The following is a 25,900-nucleotide window of genomic DNA, read 5'->3' on the forward strand; positions in this document are numbered from 1 at the left end:
TATTTTTCTTCAGCTAAGACAGCAAAAGAGATGATTTATTGTACACATGTTACATTCTCAGCCACAACTGAGAAGAGAACTAGTCCAGAATATCACAGGTCCAGGGCAAAGGACCAAAAGGGGACCGTTTTGATACGAGCAAGGTGGGTCTCTCGAAGGTGGGTGAAGCGATCATAATGGCCATGGATGTTCCAGATTCGTCGAGACATCTTCTAGACAGGAGGCAGGCAGTCTGACAATTTGTACCAGCTTGCCTGGCCCCTGGCTGCCCTTTGTTTCTGTTCCCGTGACCTCCACGGGTACACGAGTTTACTTGGACCTCTGCCTCACCTTTCTCCTTTTGCGCTTCAGCCTGCACATGCGTTTCTTCCTCCACTTTGCTCTCATGGGGCGGAGGTTTCTCAGAAGATGGCGCTAAGGCCGAGAGCCATGGATAATTAATCAATTTACAATAGCCATACCACCTACCTCAACCCCTTAACTATTGAGGGGAAAAAAAAATGCCACATAGTAAACATTCTCAGCACAATGTCCTGCCAAAACATATACTCAATACTACCGATGTCTAGCATACTGCCTTAACCATAGCAAGAATATAATATTTTTGGGACTGTAATGACTATTTTATGTTTTGAAACAGCTATACCTATTATAATGTTTAATAATTTTCTTGAATATTACGAACTAAAGTGTGCCCTGTCCGTGCCAGGAAAGACAAATAACAGAATTAACGGAAAAGACAAATGTAAGGAAGGAATTACAGTGATATAGGAGAGTAAGTAGAAAGAACCCGGACTTTGGACAGAGAAGGCCTGAGTTTATGTCCCAACTATATCTCTTTTACCTGGCTGTTATGAACAAGACTTTTAACTTTCAGCTTAGTTTTCTTCATCTGTAAAATGGGGTTAGTACCACCAGCATCACCCTAATGCCAATAAGCACACCTACCACTCACATAATAGTTTCTAAATATAATTCTCCAATAAAAGAAACCAGAGTTCCTTGGATAAATAGGATGACTCTACAGCTGTGGCAGGGAAAATACGAAATGAGCCTAGAACATCTTGTGAAGCCAAAAAGGAAGTGCTCATCTGCAGTCAATTAAGCTGGCCGCGCCCTTTTCCCCATGGGGGCCCCGTGTGCAATGGCTGCAAACAGCAGCCTCCTCAGTAGTGTATGCAGCCTGTTGCCTCTATGGGTTGCCCAAACGGACCTTGGAGACAGCCCTTTCCAGTGGCCATTCATGACTGGCATGCTGTCCCAGTCTAGGCTCCAGACAGGTGTTCATGGTGCCTTTGGAAAGCCCCAGGGCACAGTGGCCAGGGTCCTCATTGGCCAAGTCATCGTGTCCATCCGCACCAAGCTGCAGAGCAAGGAGCATGTGATTGAGGCCTTCTGCAGGGCCAAGTTCAAGTTCCCTGGCTGCCAGAAGATCCATATCTCCAAGAAGTAGGGATTTACTAAGCTGACTGCAGATGAATTTGAAAACAGGGTAGCAGAAAAGTGGCTCATCCCGGATGGGTGTGGGGTCAAATACATGCCTAATTGTGGCCCCTGGACAAATGGTGGGCCCTGCATTCATGACAGCCTTAACAGTGTCCCCTCCTTGCTCATGCCCACCAATAAATCCTACTTCCCTGTCAAAAAACAAAAAAAAATTTTTTAAACAAACAAACAAAAGGAAAACAAAAAGGAAGTACTCAAAAAATGAAGGAACATGTCAAAAGGCACAGAAGCCAACTTGATGGGGCTCCCAATGGCCAAATCTGGGACAACAGAGCATCAAAATAATGACAGCAATGGACTATTGTCCATACTAATAGAAATAAATAATAAATAAATAAATGGTGGGGAGAAGAGAAAGCTTATCTATAGAATTCCAATTAATAAAGGTGAAAGGAATAATGGAAACAAAATCACCAATTTGGCAAACATCACAATGTTTGTTACAGACAAGACTCATAAACAGACATTAAAAATAGTGAGCAAATGTATAATAGGAAACAGGATATTTACATAATCTCAAAGTATCACCCCCCAGAAGATGCTTATTACACAAAGGATCTACCATTTGAGAAACTGGCAGGCATCATCTTAACCAAATGATCAAAGTTCGTATCATCAGTATGGGATATATCACCATCACAGACCTCCTAAAGCATGAGGACACCTTCACTCTATAGTATTGTTGCCCAAAATGTTTAACTTCAATTTAATCAAGACCGAGCATCAAATGCAAACTGAAGAACATTCCATAAAATACCTGGCCAGTACTCTTCAAAAAAGTTTCAAAATTATGAAAGAAAACACCGAAGAGCTATTCCAGATTAAAGGAGGCTAAGGAGACATGAATACTTAATACAATATGCAAAGTTGGACTGTATCCTGAACTAGAAAAAGGACATTATGGAACTGATGAAACTTGAAGTAAGGTCAGTAGATAATATTACATCGATGTTAATTTCCTGATTCGGCTATGTAAGATACTAAAATTTTGGGAAGCCAGTTGAAGAATATATGGATATTCTTTGGATATTTTTTCCTACTTTTTTGTAGGAAAAAATTATTTTGTAGGTCTAAAATTATTTCAAAGTGAGATTATATAAACACACATGAATTTCTGAAGAAACACAGCAATGTGAGGAAGACTAGCTTATACTTGTTTTACCAATAACTGCCACATATCTTTGAGCAGCTCTTTAGTATATAATAGTGAAAAAATTCTCAAGATTATGTAGGCTGGTAAGAGGCAATGACAGACCTACATATTCATGTAATCCCTTCAGTGCTTCTACCTTGACATCTCTGCCCATAAAATCTCCAATTTTTAATACAAATAATTAAGAGGAAACAGAAAAATTACAGTAGGTTCACGACAAGTTATGTGAGGAGTTTGGAACCACAACCGTGTACTTCACCGAAAATGCCCCTTAGTCTTCCTATCAGAAATTTAGGCAGTCTGAACCATTTATCTGTCTTTGAATGACACATCTCATGCTCTTACACTAAAGCCTGACCCAACTGGGCTAAACAATTACAAATTACTCATTTCAAAGCTCTTGCTAGTCAGACATGATTTTTTAAAAAGAAAAGACTAAAATCATTCACATCCTATAAATAAACGTTAATATATAGAACTTTATAATATATAAAGTCTAAAGTTATAAAAAGACTGAGTTCACAGTAATCATCTACCCTTAGCTCTAAGTTGTTAAGACACTAAATCTTTTGCCTTTCTTACACAATCTATCCTACTTCAAAGTGAACTGAAAGACAAGACTATAGCTACTTTGTCAGATCACAAGACTACTGAACTATACACCAAGTTACACATAACATGTAAACATGTCTCTTCAAAATGAAGTAATTTTTACTTTCAATGTTTTTCCTCACTCTTCTGGGACAACTGTATTTTCCCCTAGCAGAGAATCAAGTCCTTCATTACCAAAGAACCAATCATGTATTTCTAAAAGCAGATCGAGAACTCTGTGAAGGCAAAGACCCAGATTTTACTCATCTACATCCCCAAAGCCTATAGGCTTAACACCTGGGATCTCAAAAAGGTTAGTTTCCAATCCTTTCTCTGGCATATAAGAAAGGCTCAATAAACGTTTATTGTAGCTGTTTCATTCAGTATCAACACTAATGACTGTGCCAAACCTAAGAGCAATGTAAAACCCAGAAGAAGGACTAAATTTGACTAATAAGAAATGCTGCAACATTCTGATCTCCATCTGTTTGGCTGCTTCTATCAGCCTACCACTCCAACACACGTGTGATTGATCCTTTAGGGCCCACTGCACCGGAAACATTTAACTACCACTAAATGTGCAGCACACACATAACAGATTTGAATTAACAGACTTTTCTTTACTGAAACAGTTCTAAATACTATTTTTACAGAACCTAAACACTTTAACATCTGCGGTTTAGATAATACCCTACTTTGTCAAGATATATGGATAATTAGGTGTATATTGTTGGGTCTAGAATTTTGTCATTCAACATTAAGCAAATAACTTCTCATCTATCACTACAATTAGAATTTTAAAATAACACTTCATCTTAACTCAGTACCTACAAGATAAAACAAAACATCTACCAAGCATCTAGCAGATTACGAAGATGATTGGCTTAATAAATAAACTACCTCAAGAACAATACCTACAAATGTTAAAGGAAAAAATTTCATTCAGTACAAGAGATGTACATACAAAAGCCTATGTGGAGATGAGTATACATTCATGTCCATGCCAGAATTTTTTTAACTATTAATAGATTAAAAAGATTCTATTAAAAAATAAAGAATTAACTTTAAATAAAATTATACAGTGAAATAAAGTACACTAAACTGTTTCACATTTTAATATTTAAAAAGAGAAAATGTGAATAAGATTACCCTGAAATTATGAAATATATAGGAGATTATGTCAAATTACAAAATACTAGAGCCAAAAATGCTAGATATCATCTGAGCCATCTTACTTGTTCTAGGAAACTCAGGTTTTCTAAGAAATTGCTTTTTAAAGGAAGACTATACAATGGACAATACACAATAATATAAGGAAAGAATAACCAACACTCACTATCACAAGCACATAAAGGCCAAGAAATTGATGGGGATAGGGGAAAAGGAAAGAGGTGAATGCACAAATATGCATTTGGAGAGGTAAAATATCACAACATTTCAGAGGCTGGACTCTGCATCCCGACCTAACCAAGCTTGAATCCTAACAGTCATTTACTAACTAACCTCATCATGCCTCAATTTCCTCATCTATAAAATGGATGTAACAGTACCCAATAGAGTGGTTGTGGGATTTTAAGAATTTATTAATTCATATAAGCACTGAGAACAGTGTCTGGCACATAGTAAGCAATCAAAAAATTTTAGCAAATGTCATTATCTGCTATAAAAATACAGTTTTTATACCCATTCTCTTACATTGCCAGTAGGAGTACAAATTGGAACTATGCGGGGACACAGTTTGGCATTACCTTATAAACTTGAAAATTTACAACATAACTTAAATCCAACTATTTTACTCCTAAATATATATTAAAGAGAACCTTTAGCATATATGCATCAGAAGCATATTACAAACATGTTCACAGTGGTAATGTTCATGATAGGAAATAACTGAAAATAACTCAAATATCCTTAGACAACAGATTGTCTATATTGTGGTAATGTCACACAATGGAATCTTATACGTCAGGGCAAATGAACAAAAAACTATAGCAAAAAGAATGGACACATCTTACTATTACTGAGTGTAAAAAAAAATCAAGTTCAGGAGTTGATATTTACATAAGTATATTCCTTTTAGAGAGTTCAAATATATATGGTAAAGTTTTTTTAATAGGAAATAAATGGTAAATACACAACTCAGGATAGAGTAACCTCTAAGAAGAGATAAAAGGAATATAACAGAAGCACAACAGGAACATTTTAGTAATCATCACTGTCCTGATTCTTGGATTGTACTGTGAGTGGGTATTTGTCAATTAAATTAAAAAGTAAAACTACTAGACTACAAAGGTCCATATATAGACCAATGATGACAATATGAACCAAGATAATGATTAGTCTAATTCTGTGCACCAAAGGTTTTTTAAAAAAGAACTGAGAGTTAATTGTAACCTGCTTTGGAATGAAGGGTCAAATGACATAATTCATGTTTGACATGCAGCAAAATGCTTAATACACATTAGCTACTATCTAAAATGGTATAATTTATTACAGAATAAAACACATTTTAAGATTTAAAATCTCTTCTCACTCTAAACCAACCTCTTTCCCACCTCCTAAAGCAGAAACCATCCCTAAAAAAGACAGAGACCTGCTCAGCAAACTAGTGGCACAGCAGGGCTCCTGATTCCCTACCAATCCAATTCTCCTTCCACTAGATCAGTATGTCACAAACTCAATTTTGTTTTGATAGTCATGACCTTCATTACTTTTTTGCTTTATATGTGTACCATATATATTATCCAAAAAATGTTGTTCCTAAAAGGAAAGGTTTTAATCACAACAGCCAATTAAAAAAAAAAAAACTATCACAAGCCATAAATAGATGGTAACCATAAAATTTAATATAGTAAAAGCCAAACAGTATTGGCTTATCTACCAGAGACTGAGGTTGACATCACTCCTTCCTTATTAAAAAACAACAACACGGCTTCCCTGGTGGCGCAGTGGTTGAGGGTCCGCCTGCCGATGCAGGGGACGCGGGTTCGTGCCCCGGTCTGGGAAGATCCCACATGCCGCGGAGCGGCTGGGCCCGTGAGCCATGGCCGCTGAGCCTACGCGTCCGGAGCCTGTGCTCCACAACGGGAGAGGCCACAACAGTAAGAGGCCCGCGTACCGCCAAAACAAAAAAACAACAAACATACAAAAAATAAAATTTAATTTAATTAAGATGCAAAACGTATTGAGAAAGGAGTAACCTGTCAATTTAATGCCACATCTGTGAAACAACTGAAATTACCTTACATACCAGGGGCAAGTTCCATACTTTGGAAAGTGCTGCACTTCCTCTAGCTATCCCCCTATTTAAAAGATTAGAATTTTTTTCAACAAACTGGCTAAGATTGAATAGAGACCATGTCATTGGTTTCAAAAATTTGCTGGGACTGAAGGGTTAGAAACACTCAGGATATGCACTATCTGATAAAGGAATCATTAGCATGTGGCAATTTAAATTAAAATTTTAGTTCCTCAGTCCTTCAAGCCACATTTCAAGTACTCATAAGCCAAACAGCCACACAGGAGCATCATACTGGACAGCACAAACAGAACATTTCCTTCACCACAGAAACTTCTATTGGAAACACTGCTTTAGATTCTCAAAGAACTCCGATAAGGCACAAATGGTAGCAAATGGAAAAAGGAAAATTTCAGCAGAGGAAAAAAAAAAGTATTTCAATAAAGTAATAGAAACATTTGGAAAGAACTGAGAGACAGTGAATTAAAACCTAGTGGTAAAAATATATTTTCTACAATTGCTTTATAATGATTTCAAAGGCTGGAGATGTACAAAAGCAGGCAGGAATCCCTCCCCAACTAAGATAGTAAGGTTATTACTTCAACCGAGGAAAAGACTTAAATACTTAGAAAATAAGGTAAGAGACTGCAGTTGTATCTGAAGGCATACTGGCAAATAGCGCTTATTGTGTACCAAACACTGCTTTAATATATGAGCTTATGAAAACTCTTATAATTACCTTACCTTCATTAATAAAGAAATAAGGAAAGCATGCTCAAATAATGGACAGAATATCAACAGTAACTATCTTTCAAAAACAGTGGGTCTTGTATAACCAATTCTCATTTACCATCCCCTGATCACTTTAAAGCGTTTAGGATCTCCCCCATCCCACTTCAGGTTCTCAACATTCTTGTGAACTTGTTTTACTGAAAACAATATTTTAAAAGGGCACTTTCCAGTGCATTTAATACACAGTTTGATTTTAACTATGTAGATATTTCGCAAAGCTTCTCGATATATAGGTTACATAACCTATGTAGATATTTTGCATTACTTCTCAATATGTAGGTTATATAATCTTTAATTTAGCTATATTCCTTAGATGTACAATCCCCTTCAGTTCCCCAAACAGGCCCAGACATTTCAATTCTGAGGTTTAGGTTCATTTTCCTCAGCTTTCCTCCTCTCCCTAAGGTTTGGCTAGAACCTTTTCTTTTTCTGCCTTCTGCCTTACCTCTCTTTTTTTCCCCCCAATCCTCTAGAAAACACTACCTTTCCCTGTGAGTAAATCAAAATTCATACATACATAAATCCATTTTTATACAATTTTCAGGCAAAAAGTAATTTATGGATGAGAAAAGATTACTGTCTTCATTAGCACAGATGCTTAGACACTAGAAGATTTGCTCTAAGTCACATAAGTAAATGGCAAAACTGAGACTAGAACCTGAGTTTTTCTTTCTTTTCTACACAGCTTTGCAGATTTCTTTGTGTGCCAATTAGCATAATTTTATTCTTTCTGACCCAGGTAATTCACTATCTATATAAATCGTATGATCTACATGAAGTTTTTAGAGAAACAACAAATTTTAAATTTCAAATCCTTCCTATATATTTCTTGCCTTTATAAAACTTTTAATGAGTGCAAAAAAGAAAATTTCTTCTATGAGTAATTTCCAGTTGTCTTCCAAGTTTTCTACAATGTGATTATATTGTTTTTGTACTTCAAAAAGTTTCTATTAATGTTTGCTGGATTCATACATTCCTACTTTTTGTTTGAAAATGGCAGCTGCTATAATTACAGTGCACAATCATGACTTACCCTTGAGCAACACCCTAATGTACCCAAAATGCTGCCTCTCACCAGAGTACACATTCTCCCAGGAATGTGTCATACAAGTTAGAGACATATAATGCCATAGGATATAAATACGTAAAGACTGCATGGTTAAGAGTTCTTTTTTTCCTAATATAAATGACTAAAAACATTTCATATTGAAAATACAACTCTATTATTGATTAAAATGCAATATTCACATGATATCTTTGTGATAGTTTACTGGATTTCAAAATAATTATACAATCTTACAGGCTGCTTTGGGATACACTCCCTTAACATTCGGGGCACTTCGGTGCCCCGAAAGAAATCTGAAAAGCAATGACGTAAGGCTTATTATCTATAATCTAGTTACAGCAATTCAAATCTGAATTCCCCTACAATGCCTCACAACTCAACCTTGAAATGCACTCCCCCTGAGAATCCTATACCTTTTCATATTATCTCCTTCATGAAATAATAAGCTGAACATAAATGTAAATCTTTGGTACCAATAAGGAGATACACCCTTAGAGGACAATATCCCATATAACGCACTGTAGTTCAGAACTGGGTACTTTTAACTACAAGGGTCTTTACCAGCATTAACTTCTTACACAGAATAAAATATTCTGTAATATATAATTCTAGTCTACAGAATACAGAAGTCAGCCTATGTCATCACAGTAAGTCTAAGTTGTTTTACAAAAGGTTTTGTGTGTATGTGTATGAATGCATGTATGTATGTATGTACACTGTCAAACAGTATAAAGTATTTGTTACTGTTACAGTCGAGAGTTTAAAAGCTACTGTTTCAGGGTACAGGCTTTGGAGTCTTCACCAGCTATGTAATCTTTGCTAAGCTATTCAACTTTCCTAAGCCCCAGCTTCCTCATCTTTGTAAATGGTGGTAATAATAGTAATAACACTTAAAAGAGTTGTTATGAAGACTAATTCTATCAAATGATTTTAAGACAATGCTGGTAATAACTCAAATATTATCTATCATTTAATTACATACTGGGAGCTATGTAAAAAAACCCGCAAGGTACTAAAGAACAAAAATGGAATCTAAGAAATATGAGAATGTCATTTATAAATAATCCACAACAGAAAAAATACAAATTTTTGGAAGCAGCATTTCATAACCAGAATTTTTAAAAAGCCACTTATATTCTTTGACATAATTATTTCACTCCTGTAAATTCATCCTAAGAAATTAATTGAACAGAAAAAAAACAATTATATGCAGAAAGGATGCCCATTACAATGTTACTTATAAGAGCTGGACACCTGAAGTGTTCACTAAGAAGAAAACAGCTATGTAAACTTATGGTACAACCTGATGAACTATTATAGGCATTAAAATAATGATTACTAAAAAACTATGTATAAGCATAGAAATTCTTTAAGTATATCCAGTGAAAATAAATATTCATACATACACTATTAAAACAAGTAAAATATATTTGTATGGAACTAAAAGCAACTGAAAACTATGTTGGGTTTTTAATTGATTTTGTTCTTTCTTTGATGTAATTATTGCTCCTTGTCCTCCCCAAAACAAAGAAAAGTCAGCATCTTGGTTCATTCAGGTTGCAATAACAAAATACGACAGACTGGGTAGCTAATAAACAACAGAAATTTATTTTTAACAGTTCTGGAGGCTGACAAGTTCAAGATCGAGGTGCCAGCATGGCTGGGTATGGGCCTTCTTCCTGGTTCATAGCTAGGGACTTTTCACATGGTGCAAGGGGCTAGGGATCTCTGTGGAACCTCCATCCTCATGATTTAAGCACCTCCTAAAGGCCCCACCTCATTATACCATTGTCTTTGGAGGTTAGGATTTCAACATGAGTTTGGTGGGGAAACAAACATTCAGACAGTAAGAGTCAGTTAAAAGGATTCAGCTCAGTTTTCCTCCTCCTAAGTACCTAGCTAAATCTATCTGAAACGGCGTAAATGCAAAAATGGGACTAGAAGTTAGCCATAATCAAACGACTTTTATTTGATGTATGCTGGGGCCTAGTACACATTACACAGTTTCAGACTCAACAATAATAGGGTCTATATAAAATCAGATACATTCTTTTTCTTTTGGCTGACTTAGAAGCCAAGTTTGGCTCTCTCCAGAAGTATCAAGATGAAAAACTGCTAAGGAAAACTAAGATGATTAGAGAGGTCACCTTGTCTTATTCATTCATCTCCTGTCTCTCCCCTTCCTTTTTGAAAAAATCATAATGCAGAGTTGAAGAATATCTTAATTTGATACGCTACTTATTAAAGTTATTTGCTATATTTTCTTAATCTTTACTAAGTTAATTAAGTTTGGATTTTTAGATCAAATAATTCTCAAGAGAAAAAGCATATACATTTTTCATCATCGTATTTTTAAGTTCCTGATTTACATTCATTCAAGATCTTGATTTGTAAACCAAGTTTCAGTAATTACGCATCTAAGGCTGTTATTTTTGAATTAACAAGTGATACAGTTTCAGAATAATAATTCTAAACATCAGGCTAAACCAAAATATAAACAGATTTTTCCTTTAGCTGTTGATGACTATAAAATGAACTAAACATAAGCTTACAGACCTTTAGCTGTCCAAATTAAAGTCGGCACTAAACCACAAGCAATGAACTTCTAGCTAGCAGATCTAGCCTATCTCACCTATTAACAGGGATCCTAGTTGATTATAGTTGCGAAAAATTAAATGTCTAAATCTTTAATAACCTGAAAAAAAAATTCCTCTCCCCTTCTCCCATGAAAGTAGATTTTTTTCCCTCCATATAATTTGAAACCTCCTTCATTCGACTCTGAGAAAGATGGCTTTTCCCTGAAATTGATGGAGAGACATCAAATCTACTCATATGTACTTCCAAAATGTGCTCAGGTATTAAAACTGCTTTAAAAATGTTCACAATATAGATTTAAATTTTTTTTTGCTTGTTGGAATGTTTAAATTTTAAGTTTTTCTGAAAAGCAGCTTTTTAACATTTAAACTGAAATACAATTTTTCCAGCAGATCAATAATCCTTTTTTAAAAGTAACCCTACCTTCAGGCTAAATGAAAATGAGCACTGATTATTTCATGAACATAGTACCTTTCTTCTCAAGAACTAAAAGTTATTTTTAATATTCTCTTATCTCTAATCAAAAAATGTTATTGGGAGGGGAGGTTACGTGTTATCTTAACATGGCTCTGAAGTAGGGCCATGTTATCCTGGTTTTACAGATGGAGAATCAAGCACAAAGACAGGTTACATGATTTGCCAAAGTCTTAATGGGACAGTCAGTAGTAACCACAGGATCATGTTAATTATGAACACCATGTTAATTGTAGAAATTTAATTAGTGAATTTTGTTTTGAAAAGGCCTTTCTAACCACATTAGGATTGGAGTACACAAAAAATACAAAACATTCTGTCAAAGACATATAATTTATTTGGATAAAGCCCTACAAAATCAGTCAACATCTTGATCAGCCTCTCAGAAAACAAAGTTCTTAATAAAATCCAAATCTGGATAATTTATTCATATGTCTGTCTTCCTCTCTATTTCCTAATTCCCAACACCCCTCAATCTTGGTAGGACCATTATTACATGAGATCCTATTCATTTCCAATACTCTCAACTCCTCCAGGCTAAGCCCTTCCCTTTTCTTATCCTCCTCCCCTTGACATACTCCTTTTCAATTTCCAATCCCAAAACCCTTACTCCTGTCTCTTTAAATTGCAGGGGCAGATGTCAGTATTCATACTCCCACTCTAAGCAGCTCATCCTACACACTTATAAAATACACTGGCGCTGGCTCAGGATTCCTCTCCACCTCAACTTCTGATACCAACCCAGCAACTTGAACAGCCACAGTGGTGACCTTTTTAAATATCCTAACAGATCCTGGTTCCTCTACTTTTAACAACCTGTTTCTACTTTAATCTTCCCTCATATGTATCACTCTGGAGCCTGTGTTCTTTGATCAAAATCTATCTTTCGATTTTCCCCACTTCCACTCTACATGCTCTTTAACTTTACCAAAACTTGCAGTCCCTCAAAACAGCTGTCACTTCTACTTGTCTACCTATCACTTCAAACTTAGTTTTTTTCTTCAAAATCCAGTCTGGCCATTAAATATATGAGATATAGTGTAGTATAAATACAGTGCAATTTGAATCTCAGTTCTAACACTTACTCCCTTGCGTGGCTGTGGGCAAGTTACTAAACCTCTCTTAAGTCTCAGTTATCTCATCTGTAAACTATGGATAACACTTGGCTCACATGGTCATTAGAAGGATTAAATCTACAACAGTATCTGACACAAGCAGTACAACAGTTGCAAGACTCCGCTTTCCTGGGCCTTGCTCTCCCAATTACCCACCTTTCCTTAAATCTCTTTTTCTCTTCCTCTCCACTACTGACATCATCTCATCCAACAAATAATCTCAACTATTAACACTTCCCCCTAAATTTATGTAATCTTACTTTTTGCTGTCTCCACTTCATCACTTCCCATTTTGTCTTCAATACTTTCTCTCCTACCTCTCAAGATTTTTCTTTTGTTGTCTCTTCTCACTCTCCCTTGAAAACACTCCTGATTCTCCCTATTCATTTTTCTATTACTATTTAATACTCTCCTTGGTCAATTTTCCACTTCAACTACAGGCATACTTGGGAGATACTGCAGGTTTGGTTTAGACCACTGAAATAACGTATGCTTGTTTGGGGTTTTTTCCCATCTTCTTGGAATGCCCTTCCTCTTTCCATTGCCCTCTTCTCTGGCTGACTCCTAAATGCCATCTCTTTTCTGAAGGCTTCCTTCATACAACTCCCACTATGCCACCCACCAAAGGTAGAATTACTTTCTTCTTAAGCCTTGAAGAACTTCATAAGCAGAGCACTCACCACATTTCAGAGGGATCTAGTTCCCTTGCTGGATAGTGAAAGCAGTTATCAGGTTTTACTTACCTTTGTATCTCCGGGGCTAAAGAAAAGTCAAGTGCCCAGTAGGCAGTCAAATGTCACTGAACTGAAATTCTTGAAGAAAATCCAGAAAAACTAAGAAATCCATATATATAATTCAGCAACTAAAATTCTGAAATGTTTTTACATATTACTAAGGGGGCAAACCCAGAACTGATCCCTAATCCCAATCTCAGAATATCAATGTAATTCACAACAGAACAGTAAAAAATGTTTGGTGATTTTATGCCAAAGTTAATCGTTAACATTCTGATGTGGTAAAAGTTACAATAACTTTGAAAAAGCAGCATTAAAGTCACATTTCACTAAATTCCATCTAAATTTCGGTAATGCAACTACTGGATACCAACACATTAACAAATACGGTGTATTTGTGAAAGTAATCTCTAACCAAGGGAACAGACAAACAAAATGTGTCTAATCATAAGAAACAGTACCATTATATACTACCAGGAGAACAATTACATTCTGCATTCCAAGTCATAATGGCCTTTATCTAAACTATACTCCCTGTTTTACAGATAACATTTAGAAATAAAATGATAAAACTGATATTAGATTAAAATTTAATTTCCAATTACTCTTAAATTTACCAAAGCTTATTCTTCATACTCTAAATATAGAAAATGCCTTCCAAGGTAATTTTAAAATTTCAGATACAAAGTACTTTATGTAGTCAATCCTGTATTTATGAGCTACATGAATGATTAAATGTGGATTTCAGAAATACAAAGAAAATCACTTAGGATTCTTGAACTAAAAGCAACACTAAAAGTTGATAAAATCCAACACTCTCATTTTAAATCAGAAAAATTAAAAGTCTAAATCTTCTAGGAAGCAGAAAAATAATATAAATCCATATTTATGAACAATTATAAATCTATAAATTATGGACATTCACTTCCATATTATAAGCAGAGACTGAATGACAATCTGGCATTTAAGATTGTATCATTTCTCTTCCTTAATCTTCAAATGTGACAAACTACATTGATTTTCTCATGTTGACATTTTTGCAATCTCACGATAAACTCGGTTTTACTGTGAGGCTTTGTTGTTTTTAGTTCACTGAATTGGGTTTAATTTGCTACTTTTTGAAAATTCTCAGACAGTATCTCTCAATATTTCCTCTCCATTACCTCTTCTTTTGCAACCCTTAGCTGTAACTTGGACTTGTTCATCTTATCGTCCGTGTTTCTTAATCTTCCTATTTTATAATCTCTATCTTTGGGTTCAGTCTTTAGGGCCTCAGTCATAGCGGGAGACTTTAGCTTTTTGTGCCATGGACCTCTTCAGCAGTCTGGTGAAGCCAATGGCCCCCTTTCTCAGAATATTAAAGGCTTAAAACAAACTACATATAATTACAAAAGAAATCAATTATATTGAAATAATTATCAAAATATTTTTAATTTTGGTGCTTGCTTTGGCAGCACATATACTAAAATATTAATTTTGATATAGTAATGTTTTTGTACTAACATATTAAAATACAAGCTCTAGCAATGGCTTAATAACTATAATAATTTCAAACTAGTGATGACCGTAAGTGCTATTTCAAGATATCTGTAACAACTGAACAGCAATTGTACTGTAAGAAAGAAAAAAATCTGATTTCTATTGGTGTTATGGGTTGAATTGAATCTCTCCAAAAAAGATGTTGGGTCCTAACCCCCAGTACCACAGAATGTGACCTTATTTGGAAGAGGGTCACTGCAGATGTAATTAGTTAAGAGAAGGTCATACTGGAGTTGAGTGTGCTCCTAATCCAGCAGTGTCCTTATGAGAAGATGGGCATGACACACACGTGGTACTTTGTTACAGCAGCCCTAGGAAACTAATACAGTTGCTGTCACAAGTACCTCTGATGCTGCTATGCTTTGCTGGTATTTTCTTCAATTATGAAAGTAAACAAGTTTCAGTTAGAGATTAGTAAAAACACTCTGAATTCTAAGACTCTTATGTCTAAATCAATTTAACACCTCAGTCTGAGATCCATTACTAATAAACTATGCTTTAGCAAAAATAATGAACTATGTTTAAACAAAAATACACCAATAAGTTTGTCTGTTTTCCATTTCAAACCATTCTGAGTGCCACAAAAACAACATCTTGGGGATTTGTAGTAACTTTGGTACTGGACTCTAAAATGAGATGCAGCTATGACACACAACTTGAGATAAACAGCAAATTCAACTTAAATGTTAAAGAATGAAAAAATTCATTGTCTGAGTTAATTTGTTGCACTGAATAAATGTGAAATTATCCTTTAGTATTAGATTAACATAATTTGTATGAATAACCAAATGAGAAGATTTACTTTTGACACTTCTAGGCCAGTAAGTAAAGCATGAGGGCTGGTATCTTGTTAATATATTCCTCTCAGAACCACTCAAATTGATGTTTAAGCCCAATAGCCTTTTGTTTACTTATTCATCCAGAGACCATATTTATTTAAAAGAAAAAAAAAAAGAGCACTACAAAGTTCTCCATCTGTGATGTATATATATTATCAAAGACACATGGCTATTAAATTAAGCTCAAAATGAGAAAGTCTTAAAAGATTATGAATGCACCAACTGTTTCCAAATTTATCTTGTTTCTTCAAAATTCATGCTTCTACTTCATAATACTACAAGATCTCTACTGGAAGTCTTTCATTTGCTTAAATATGTCAAAATCAACAATCTAATAAAATTGACCAATTAACAAATATGTATGTTACAAGTCTAGTGACTTGCATTGTGTCTATCACTGTATTACTTTAGGGTAATTTAGCACAAGAAGGGCCCATAATGATGCTTAGTTCAAATTCCTTGATTTACAAGTGAGCAAACTGAGGGCCACAAAGGCTGTCACTTGCCCAGAATCACAGAATAAATTAGTGACGGTGAGGACAGAAATGCATCTCCCAATTCCAAGCCCAATGTTCTTTATATTATACCATACTGCATAAAAGTTGGTAAGAGTTAAATTATCTGCAGATGCCTTTTGTATGATCATTTTAATTGTGCTTATATTTAAAAACAGTCCAATTGCCCCAAAACAACCTAACAAGTTTTTTGAAAACTCAATTTTATTTTATTATCCATCCTTAAAAGTAGGAACATGATCTCACTTCCACCTTCAAAATTGGCAAAATTTTTTTCAAAGAGAACTGGACAGACATTTCAAGGCATAAGCACTCTCACACACTGTTTCTTTTCTAGAGGGCAATTTAGCAGAAAAAATAAAACAACTTAAAATTTGCATCTTTTACTCCACTCCTAGACTATTTCAAGGAAAAAGTAATAAATTTGGATGAAGACAGAACTCAGGATCAAATGCAGCATTGTTCAGAAACAAGAGACATAGTAGACTGATTAAAACTAATATATGTTATACAGTGAATATAATGTAGGCATTAAAAATTATGTTTTAGGAAATATTTAATGACACAGGAAAATGTTCACAATATATTAAGGTATGATAGTACCTACTATGCAATTCTACTCTGTTGAAGCTACATGTATATACATAAATTACATAATACATGTGTAAAGCATTTATCACATATTTTTATTCTTGGCACATAGTAAAAATCCAATAAATGAATATGATTCATCATCAACATCACAGAAAAGGTAAAGTTTGATTATATGTCAAATGTTCAGACTTATTAAATAAATAAATATTTGTTTAATAAATAATTACTTACTTTAAAGACCATTTTGTACATTATTTGAAATGAACTATTACTCTTGCATGGAGGAATTTTTTTTTTTTTAATGGCACTTTTAATGCAGTTCCAGTTCCTACTGAAGGTCAGAGAAGAAAAGCAGACTTTTACCAACCCTTCCCCAAGTTTGGCACTGCATAAGACAAAGTGTTATAGACTTATAATATGATCCTTCAGTAATTCTTGATTAATTATATACCCACAGTCAACCTCTGAGAACTATTTCTCTCTCTACACAGAACTCTAATTTCAAATAAGCATGTACTAGAGGATTTCACAATGAGGCCTCTAGAGGCCTTACTGGATTTTACCACAATGGCTATCTAGAAAAGGTTAATAGTTTGCCAAGATATTGGTGATTTTCACTCTTTTTAAAGGTCGAAATCAGGTGGAAAAACATTCGAGTGTTAAGAACAGTCTCTACTTTAAGTAAATACCTTTTGATTGTGGATTTAAAAAAAGAGAGAAAAGCAAAAGGAAAAAATAAACATAAGGCCCAAATAAAATCCATATTACAGGGCAGTTTTAAACTATGCTAAGGCTTTAAGGGCATCTACAATAATACCTCTCTTGTTTCTTCATAATATGTATGATTGTATATAATAAATTGCCATTTCAAAACATTACTATATATATGAAAGACGAAATATGTAAGTTATCGGGATAAAGTCTACATTCCGAAGAAGTTCACTCTTTGTGATTTAGCTATTACACAAACAATGCGGGCTGTAATAAAACTGATTATCAGATGAACACATCACTTTCTAAAATAAAAAAAATTTTAAAGTAACACCTCCAAGAGTTTGTCCCCATGAAGAGTTAACATCTCATGGCAAAAAATTATACGCTAAAACATATTATTCTTGACCTACCAAAATTAACATAACAAAGCCCCTAGTAGGGAAAAATTTACTAATAAACCAGGATAAATCTGTGAAAACAGAATTCTAAAAGTCTGGGTGAGTGAGATAATTTCCAAACTGTCCCATACTAAATACATTAAAAAAAAATTTTTTTTTAAAAGGCAATCCTACCAGTAAATATTGCCCTTAGGTGTTTCAAATATCAAAATCTTTGGACTTAAACCACCGGGAATATTTATTCATTTTTAGTGTAAAAGTGGTATCATCCACTGATAATCACTACACCGAAAAACCTGTACTCTCAATTTGTCCATGACAAGTATTTGAAAAAGAGCTCACTTAAAAACTGTATTTCACAGGTGTGTCAATTCACATTCCCATATTAGCGTTTCTAATTAGCTGCACCCAAAAAGGAGGTATTCAATATTTTACTTTAAATATAGTAATTAGTCCTCTCCCATCTCCAAAATAGAACTTGACATTTTAATCCAGGCTACTTTCTTAAAAGAAGACGGCAGCAAAAATTATCGTCATTCTGTTCGGATTTTTAGCAGTTTTTCTCCTAACTAAGCGCTGAGATACTTCTTGATCTCTCTCAAAGTAGGTCTAATCTGCGGAAGGCAGTGAGACAGTGTACTGCACTGTGAATGGACAGCCAGGTATTTTATGAATGGAGGCGATCACGTGATCCCAGCACCTCCCCGAACTGATATTTCCCACATAACTGTGTCAACATTCTGAGAACAGGGGTAGTTGTTTGTGTGGGCGTCTATTTTTGAATTTAACCTATAACTTCGAATTCTCCTTACTTTCTGAACTCAAAAATCTACATGAAGACAGACAGTTGAGCTTCGAATTTTTTCCTTGGGAAATCCTTTCAAGATGTCCAAGGTGATGGATGTTTAATTATTTTTTTATGAATGAAGAGTGTGCTATGCAAATGAGGGCGATTCACAAAAAGAGAGAGAACATGGCGGCCACTTCTGCTTCTAGACTGCACTGACACTGCAGCAATCCACCTTCTCCCACCCCCGCTCATCAGAAGAGTGTGTTGAGGGGTGGGGGGACGCTGCTTGGCATTTCTCAAGCTATTTTATGTTAAACAAGCCTAGGCCTTGGACTTTAAAGTTTTCTCAGAAAGGTCTGATCCGAGGAATGCACTTTACTTAAAGGAATGCGTCCTAGGACTAGTCCTAACTCACTTAACCATTTCCAACCCTCCGAAGATAAAACTTGAATTTAATTACAAGAAAACGGACACAAATATTCGCATGGAATTAAACCCCGTCTCAATAGGAAACTGTTGCCGCACCATTATTCCTCCAGTCAGCTGTTATGTTAAAGCAAAATATTTAAAAGGCAAAGTATTTCGTTTGGAAAACATAAGGACAGCCCAAATAAACAAAAACTTAAGCCGGGACGCTCTACAAGTTAATGAATGAAGTCATCAACATGTTCAGCAATGTAAACAGTGTTAAATCAACGTAAACGGTGTGTTTCAATATAGCTGAAAGATAAAAATTAGCCTATAAAATTCTTTTATGCTAATAAAGACAAATCCAGTATTCGCAAAGGCAAAATAGAATAGTTCAACATCTCCCACACTCCAGGTGTCCTTAATGCTATTAAATTATAAAAATGTTTCCCTGGCCCCATTTTTTACAAGAATCTTACAGGTCATAAGTTTAAAAAGGGCGGGGTGGAGGGGGAAGGCTTAATCGGTATTTAAGAGTCACTGACTCATCGAATTAAGATTCAAGAGCAGTTTGCTGCAAGAGGTGCTCCCACATATTAGTTTCCAAGTGAAATAGCTATAAAGGAGTATGGACGGATATTCAAGGTATGTTGACTGGTGTGCTAACGTGAAAAAGGACAGGTCAGAGGTCTTCCAGGCACTGGGGTTATTTCTACCCCGACTCCATCCATCTACATTATTCCATCTCATGGACATACAATTGCCATTCCAGCCCAACTCCAGCCCAACATTCAATACCTTCTCCCAGAAAAAAGCAACTAAATACTGGGGGTGGGGGTGGGGGTCGGGGGTTGCTGCCATTAAATAAAATGGCTAAGGAAATCAAATGTTTCCTCCAGAACAGAATGCACTCAACTCTCCAGGATTGCAAACACCCAAGTCTCCGAGGGGGTCTGGGGAGGTGCCGAGGAAGAATGGGGGGTGGGGGGGAAGTAATCTAGATCTGTGAGGTGCTTACTCGTTGTCAGAAGTCGCCGTCTCCTCGCTCATCTTTCCCTCACCGTGATCCGATCTGGAGATGGAGGAGCAACAGCAGGCGGAGGAGCAGCAGCAGCACCGAGGGGCAGGAGGCAGCGGCGGCCGGGGGGGCGCGGGGGCAGCGGCTCAGGGGCCTCACCATGGTGGATGCCTCACCCGGAACGGTGCCCCCCCAGCCGGGAACCCCGGCCACCCCCGCAGGGGGGTGGCGGTGACAACCTCCGCCGTGGCGACCCCAGCCTCTTCCCCCGCCTCAGCGCCCAACCAAGAGATCCGATGAGGCCGGGGAGGATTGGGAGCGAAGGAAAAAAGGAAGGGGGTTGTGAAGGCAGACTGGAGAGCGGCTCCTCCGGCCACTGGGGTGGAGCGCGGCGGGGTCCGGCCAGGAAGGAGCGAGCAGGCGGGCGGGCGGGCGGAGAACCCAGGAGCAGAGGCGGCGCTTCCCTCAGGGATGCGGCGAGGAGGAAGCAGGGCTCCGCTCGGTGGGGGCCGGCGGGGGGGTGCCGAGCCCAGGCTCCGGGCGGCGGCGGCGCGGTCCTGCCGGAGCCCACCCCACCATCTCCCGCCTCGCCGCCGGCTGCCCGCTCAGCCCCCGGCGGCGACCGGGCCGGTCCTTCGGGACTAGCAGAAGCAGGCGAGGGGCCTCACGGCGGCGGATTCCTCCAGACACGCTCCGGCCCGAACGACTCCAGAGGGGGGAGGAGGGGGCGGCGGGGCGCGTGTGAGGCAGGGGCGAGCGAACCAATCGTCCGCACCCGGGCCGGAGAAGAGCGGCGCGCCCGAGGGGCAGGGTCCCGAGAAGAGGCGGGAGAGCGAGGAGAGCGACCGCGAGCCCCCCACCAGCCAGTGCCCACCAGCAGCTCGGCGGGCCAGCTCCTCACGCTCGCCAGAGGGGAGCCGCTAGGGGGGCGGCGGAAGCGCTCACGCCGCCCGCTCCTTCCGCCGCCGCCGCCGCTGCCCGAACCGGGGGGCGCCCGCGGGAGAAGGAGGCGAAGTAGTCCCTGGTGATTTCTCCGGGACGCCGGCTTCCCGGAAGGCCAGAGCGGGTACGGACTGGGCTTGCCGAGCGGGGTGCCCGGACTGAGAGGGCGTGTGGGTAGGAGGACTAAAAGCTTCGGCCTCCGGGCGAATCACTGCAACTCGAAGTCGTGTGCAGCATAGCAAGTTTCAGGAAAGTAGTTCCCTCCTCCCTTCATTTCCCAAATCGTTGTCGAGCCTCCGAGCGGGGAGAGGAGGAGGGAGGCGGAGGGATACGCAGGCACGGCGCTCATGTGCGTGCGCGCGCTCCAAACTCTTGGCACGCCGCGAAAGGGGGCGGGGGTGGGAGCTGCACGGGGAGCAGCTCGGAAGGTTGCATTGTTGCGGCGCGATGCTCCCCGTTACTCGCTTTGGAATATCCGGGTTGTTTGAACGGAGAGGCTAGAATGACAGTGTGCTCCAGGAGGAAACTGGAGGCTGCTGTGTTCTGTGTGTGTGTGTGTGTGTGTGTGTGTGTGTGTGTGTGTGTTTTCCTTGCAAAGAATGGAATTGGCATGAGTTCATCTTTAGTTGGTGGGGGTTGGAGAGAGGGACTGTACAAAGAGAGCTCCGCCTGCTGTCCCTCTGGTTGCACTGCTGCAGTCTCCTAGCTGCGTGCACACGGGGGGGGGGAAGAGAGAGTGCGTGTGTGTGTGTGTGTGTGTGTGTGTGCGTGTGTGTGTTGGACAGCGAGAAAGAGTTTTAATACCTTGGATTCTTACCGCGCAAGGGGTATGCTGTGCGGGGCATTCATCTCTGAAAGCTAGACTGGTTGTTAATGGAGAACGACTTCCATTGAGCCCTGGGTAGGCGTGTTACATGAATCTGGCGCAGCCAGAAGCACAGGAAATAACTCCCGCTGCGAGTGAGGTTGCATAACTATAGCGCAGAAGATGCCTCTGTGGCACGCACGAACTGCTCTAAACGGAGGCGGGACGATTATTCAATAGGCAGCTGCAGCGTTTGCATTGTTAGAGGACAATGTATGCATTCAGTTCAAAAGGTTTTTGTACAGAAACCTGCTGGGGTTGCGGGCCGGAGTCTAGGGTCTGCGGGACCAGAAGACTCAGCTCCTGTCTCTGCAAATGCTATTATCTCTTCTCTACCTAGAAAGCCAGCCTATACATCATCAGGCCTGGCGGACTGAGTCACAGGTTTCTGACGCATCTCCCGAGATATCAGTCTAGCTCTGTGTGCAGTGCTTTCTCTTCATTCTCAGGTTTGTGAGACCTGAGAATGAGGGTTCCTGCTCCTGCCACCTTGAGGGGTAGAACAATTCCTGAGGAAGAAGAAAGTGGGAGAACTCCCGAACGAGCCAGCACTCCTCTTTTGCCATCTCCAGAAAGTTTCAGGATTACTGTTCTCGGGAGCTCTACACTAGCTTGTTAACAGTGTTTTGGACATAGTAGGTGTTTAATAAATGTTTGAGGAATAAATGAAGGAGTTTAGTCAGTCTGCCCAAAAATCCGTACTGTTGATTTGCGAGGTTTCTTTATGTAACTCTTGCTTCCTGCCTCGAAGCAGAATTATCCTTTTTGAGAGCAAGGAAGGGGCAGTGTTGGTGAAAGGAAGAGGTAAGGGGCTCCTCCATAGTCAGAGGTTACCTCTGAACCTGCGTTTTTGGTCTTGTTCCTGCAAAGAACTTGTAACTGGGAGTGTTGGTACTACCCTGCTCTCCTTCCAGTACTCACCACTTTGCCTGCTCAGATTTGAATCAAGTTCCATCAGTTGTAATTTGTGTTCTAGACAATTTGTGTTCCAGGCAAGTTACTTAAACTCTGTGCCTGTGTAAATGGGGATAATAGTACCTAACTCCTAGAAATGCTGTACTGATTAATGAGGTGATGATATACAGAAAGCACTTAGAACAGACTAGGAGCTCAATGTGTCACTCTTACCATGATTTGGTAAAACGGAGATAATAATAAACTCCATGACAAGGTGGTGGCAGTTGCTCTGAAGGTTCAATGTAAAGCATTCAGTAGCCTTGTTCATCCATTCAACAAATAACCATCAGTTTTCTTCCATGTACCACTTTTGCTAGACACATGGCCTGGTCCCTAGTAAGCCATCAATAAATCATAGCTCTCAGAGTTATTATGGGTAAGTAAGTACAAGGAAAGTTGGGTCACTTGCAAAGGCCTCCTTTTCTTTTGAAGAAAATTCATATCTGTTTGAGGTTCAAGTGCATCAGGAAAAGTATCAATTACAAATTTTGAGAGAAGATATGAAAACCATCTTGGCTGTCGTGTGCAAGGCACTGTGCTGGCTACTTGTACACATATTGCTTACCTAAAGGGACAAGGTATGATCAACAGCTCGAATTGATGCTTTCCAAATCACTCCCAGTCCCATGACCAAGACACAGTCATCATCCATTCACTGCCTTTGGTGTTCCCCAGGCCATTCTCAGGACAATTTTGTGCCCTTCTTTAAAGGGTGAATTTGTAGCTCTCTCCTCTCACCCAGTTGTTGAAGATCTTAGCAACTTTAAAAGAAAAATTGTCTTTGAATGGCCAGAGCTCTTAGTCTTCTACCCTGAAACCATCAGAAATGGTCCTACAATGAAGCTCAGAGCCCAGGGGTCTTCTAGTCTGACTTTCTATCAGCAGCTGCCCTGGTCTATCCCAGTGTCTGGACCTTAAGAGGTACAAGAGACATAACAACAATGCAATGTGTGTTATGCCTTATTTGGATCCTGAGTTAAACAAGTATTTTAAAATTTGAGGAGGAATCAGACTCCCTGACATCAGACTATACTACAAAGCTATAGTAATCAAGACAATATGGTACTGACACAAAAACAGAAATATAGATCAATGGAACAGGATAGAAAGCTCAGAGATAAACCCACGCACCTATGGTCAACTAATCTATGACAAAGGAGGCAAGGATATACAATGGAGAAAAGACAGTCTCTTCAGTAAGTGGTGCTGGGAAAACAGGACAGCTACATGTAAAAGAATGAAATTAGAATACTCCCTAACACCATACACAAAAATAAACTCAAAATGGATTAAAGACCTAAATGTAAGACTGGACACTATAAAACTCTTAGAGGAAAACATAGGAAGAACACTCTTTGACATAAATCACCGCAAGATCTTTTTTGACCCACCTCCTAGGGTAATGGAAATAAAAACAAAAATAAATAAATGGGACCTAATGAAACTTAAAAGCTTTTGCACAGCAAAGGAAACTATAAACAAGAAGAAAAGGCAACCCTCAGAATGGGAGAAAATATTTGCACACAAATCAATGGACAAAGGATTAATCTCCAAAATATATAAACAGTTCATGCAGCTCAATATCAAAAAAAGAAACAACCCCATCAAAAAATGGGCAGAAGACCTAAATAGACATTTCTCCAAAGAAGACATACATATGGCCAAAAGGGACATGAAAAGGTGCTCAACATCACTAGTTATTAGAGAAATGCAAAGCAAAACTACAATGAGGTATCATGTCACACTGGTTAGAATGGGCATCATCAGAAAATCTACAAATAAATGCTGGAGAGGGTGTGGAGAAAAGGGAACCCTCTTGCATTGTTGGTGGGAATGTAAATTGGTACAGCTACTATGAAGAACAGTATGGAGGTTCCTTAAAAAACTAAAAATAGAATTACCATATGACCCAGCAATCCCACTACTGGGCATATACCCAAAGAAAACCATAATTCAAAAAGATGCATGCACCCCAATGTTCATTGCAGCACTATTTACAATAGCCAGGTCATGGAAGCAACCTAAATGCCCGTTGACAGACGAATGGATAAAGAAGATGTGGTACATATATACAATGGAATATTTCTCAGCCATAAAAAGGAACAAAATTGGGTCATTTGTAGAGACATGGATGGACCTAGAGACAGTTATATAGAGTGAAGTGAAAAGAAAAGAGAAAAATAAAAAGAAAGAAAAACAAATATCATATATTAACACAAATATGTGGAATTTAGAAAATTGGTACAGATGAACCGGTTTGCAAGGCAGAAATAGAGACACAGATGTAGAGAAAAAACATATGGACACCACGGGGGGAAAGCAGGGTGGGAGGAGGTGGGATGAATTGGGAGATTGGGATCGACATATATACACTAATATGTATAAAATAGATAACTAATAAGAACCTGCTGTATAGCACAGGAAACTCTACTTCACTTTGCTGTACAGTAGAAACTAACACATTGTAAAACAATTAAAAAAAAATTAAAACAATTAAAAAAAAAAAAGAAAAAATCTATCTTAAAAAAAATAAAATTTGAGATAATTGGAGAAACGTACACTAAGTGGAAATTGATGATTATAAAAAATTGGTGTTGTGGTGTTGTGAAAGTCCTTATCTTTCAGAAATACATACTGAAATATTACAAGTGAATGACATAATATCTAAGATTTGCTTCAAAATAATCCAGTGGGGTCAGGAGTGGAGAGAAGTAGGTAGGGATTTAGATGAAACAAGATTGTTTATTCTGTACTATTTTATATATTTAAAAGTTTCCATAATAAAAAGGTTTTTTAAGTACACTGCAAGTACTGCTTTAATGCAGATTCCTAGGCGCCACTCCAGAGATTGTGATCAGCAGATCAGCAATGGGACCAAGAAATCTGCTTTTTCAGAAGCATGCTAGGTACTAGATCCTTCTTAGCCCTTCACAGGCTTCTCCCTCTTTCCTTGCAACTATTTGTGTCATCCCATCTCTGAACACATCCCTGAGAGCTCATGCCAGCAGAACACAAAAAAGTGCAGTCCAAAGTACATCTCAGACTAAGGTAGGTACT

The 25,900-nt window shown here is 38.2% G+C and overlaps 1 protein-coding gene and 1 non-coding gene across 3 annotated transcripts in view; one reads left to right on the forward strand and one right to left on the reverse strand.

Annotated features, from left to right (window-relative positions):
- Window positions 1-21,329, reverse strand: part of SPRED1 (sprouty related EVH1 domain containing 1) — a 126,278-nt gene extending 104,949 nt beyond the window's left edge. The window contains exon 1 of one of the 2 annotated variants that reach the window (XM_033435835.2): window positions 20,954-21,329. Coding sequence is in view for 1 of the 2 variants with exons in the window: in XM_004274017.3 (XP_004274065.1) it covers window positions 20,080-20,111 (32 nt within the window). In the remaining variant the exon portion in view is untranslated. Of the gene's footprint in view, window positions 1-20,079 lie in introns of both variants that reach the window. The other variant, XM_004274017.3, reaches the window with a different exon arrangement.
- Window positions 1,092-1,226, forward strand: LOC117202935 (small nucleolar RNA SNORA70). Its single transcript, XR_004485474.1, has one exon. It is a non-coding gene; the product is annotated as a small nucleolar RNA SNORA70 (small nucleolar RNA).
- Window positions 21,330-25,900: the final 4,571 nt, after the last annotated feature.

Source organism: Orcinus orca, chromosome 2 (genome assembly GCF_937001465.1).
Source record: "Orcinus orca chromosome 2, mOrcOrc1.1, whole genome shotgun sequence".
In the NCBI taxonomy this organism is placed as follows: Eukaryota; Metazoa; Chordata; class Mammalia; order Artiodactyla; family Delphinidae; genus Orcinus; species Orcinus orca.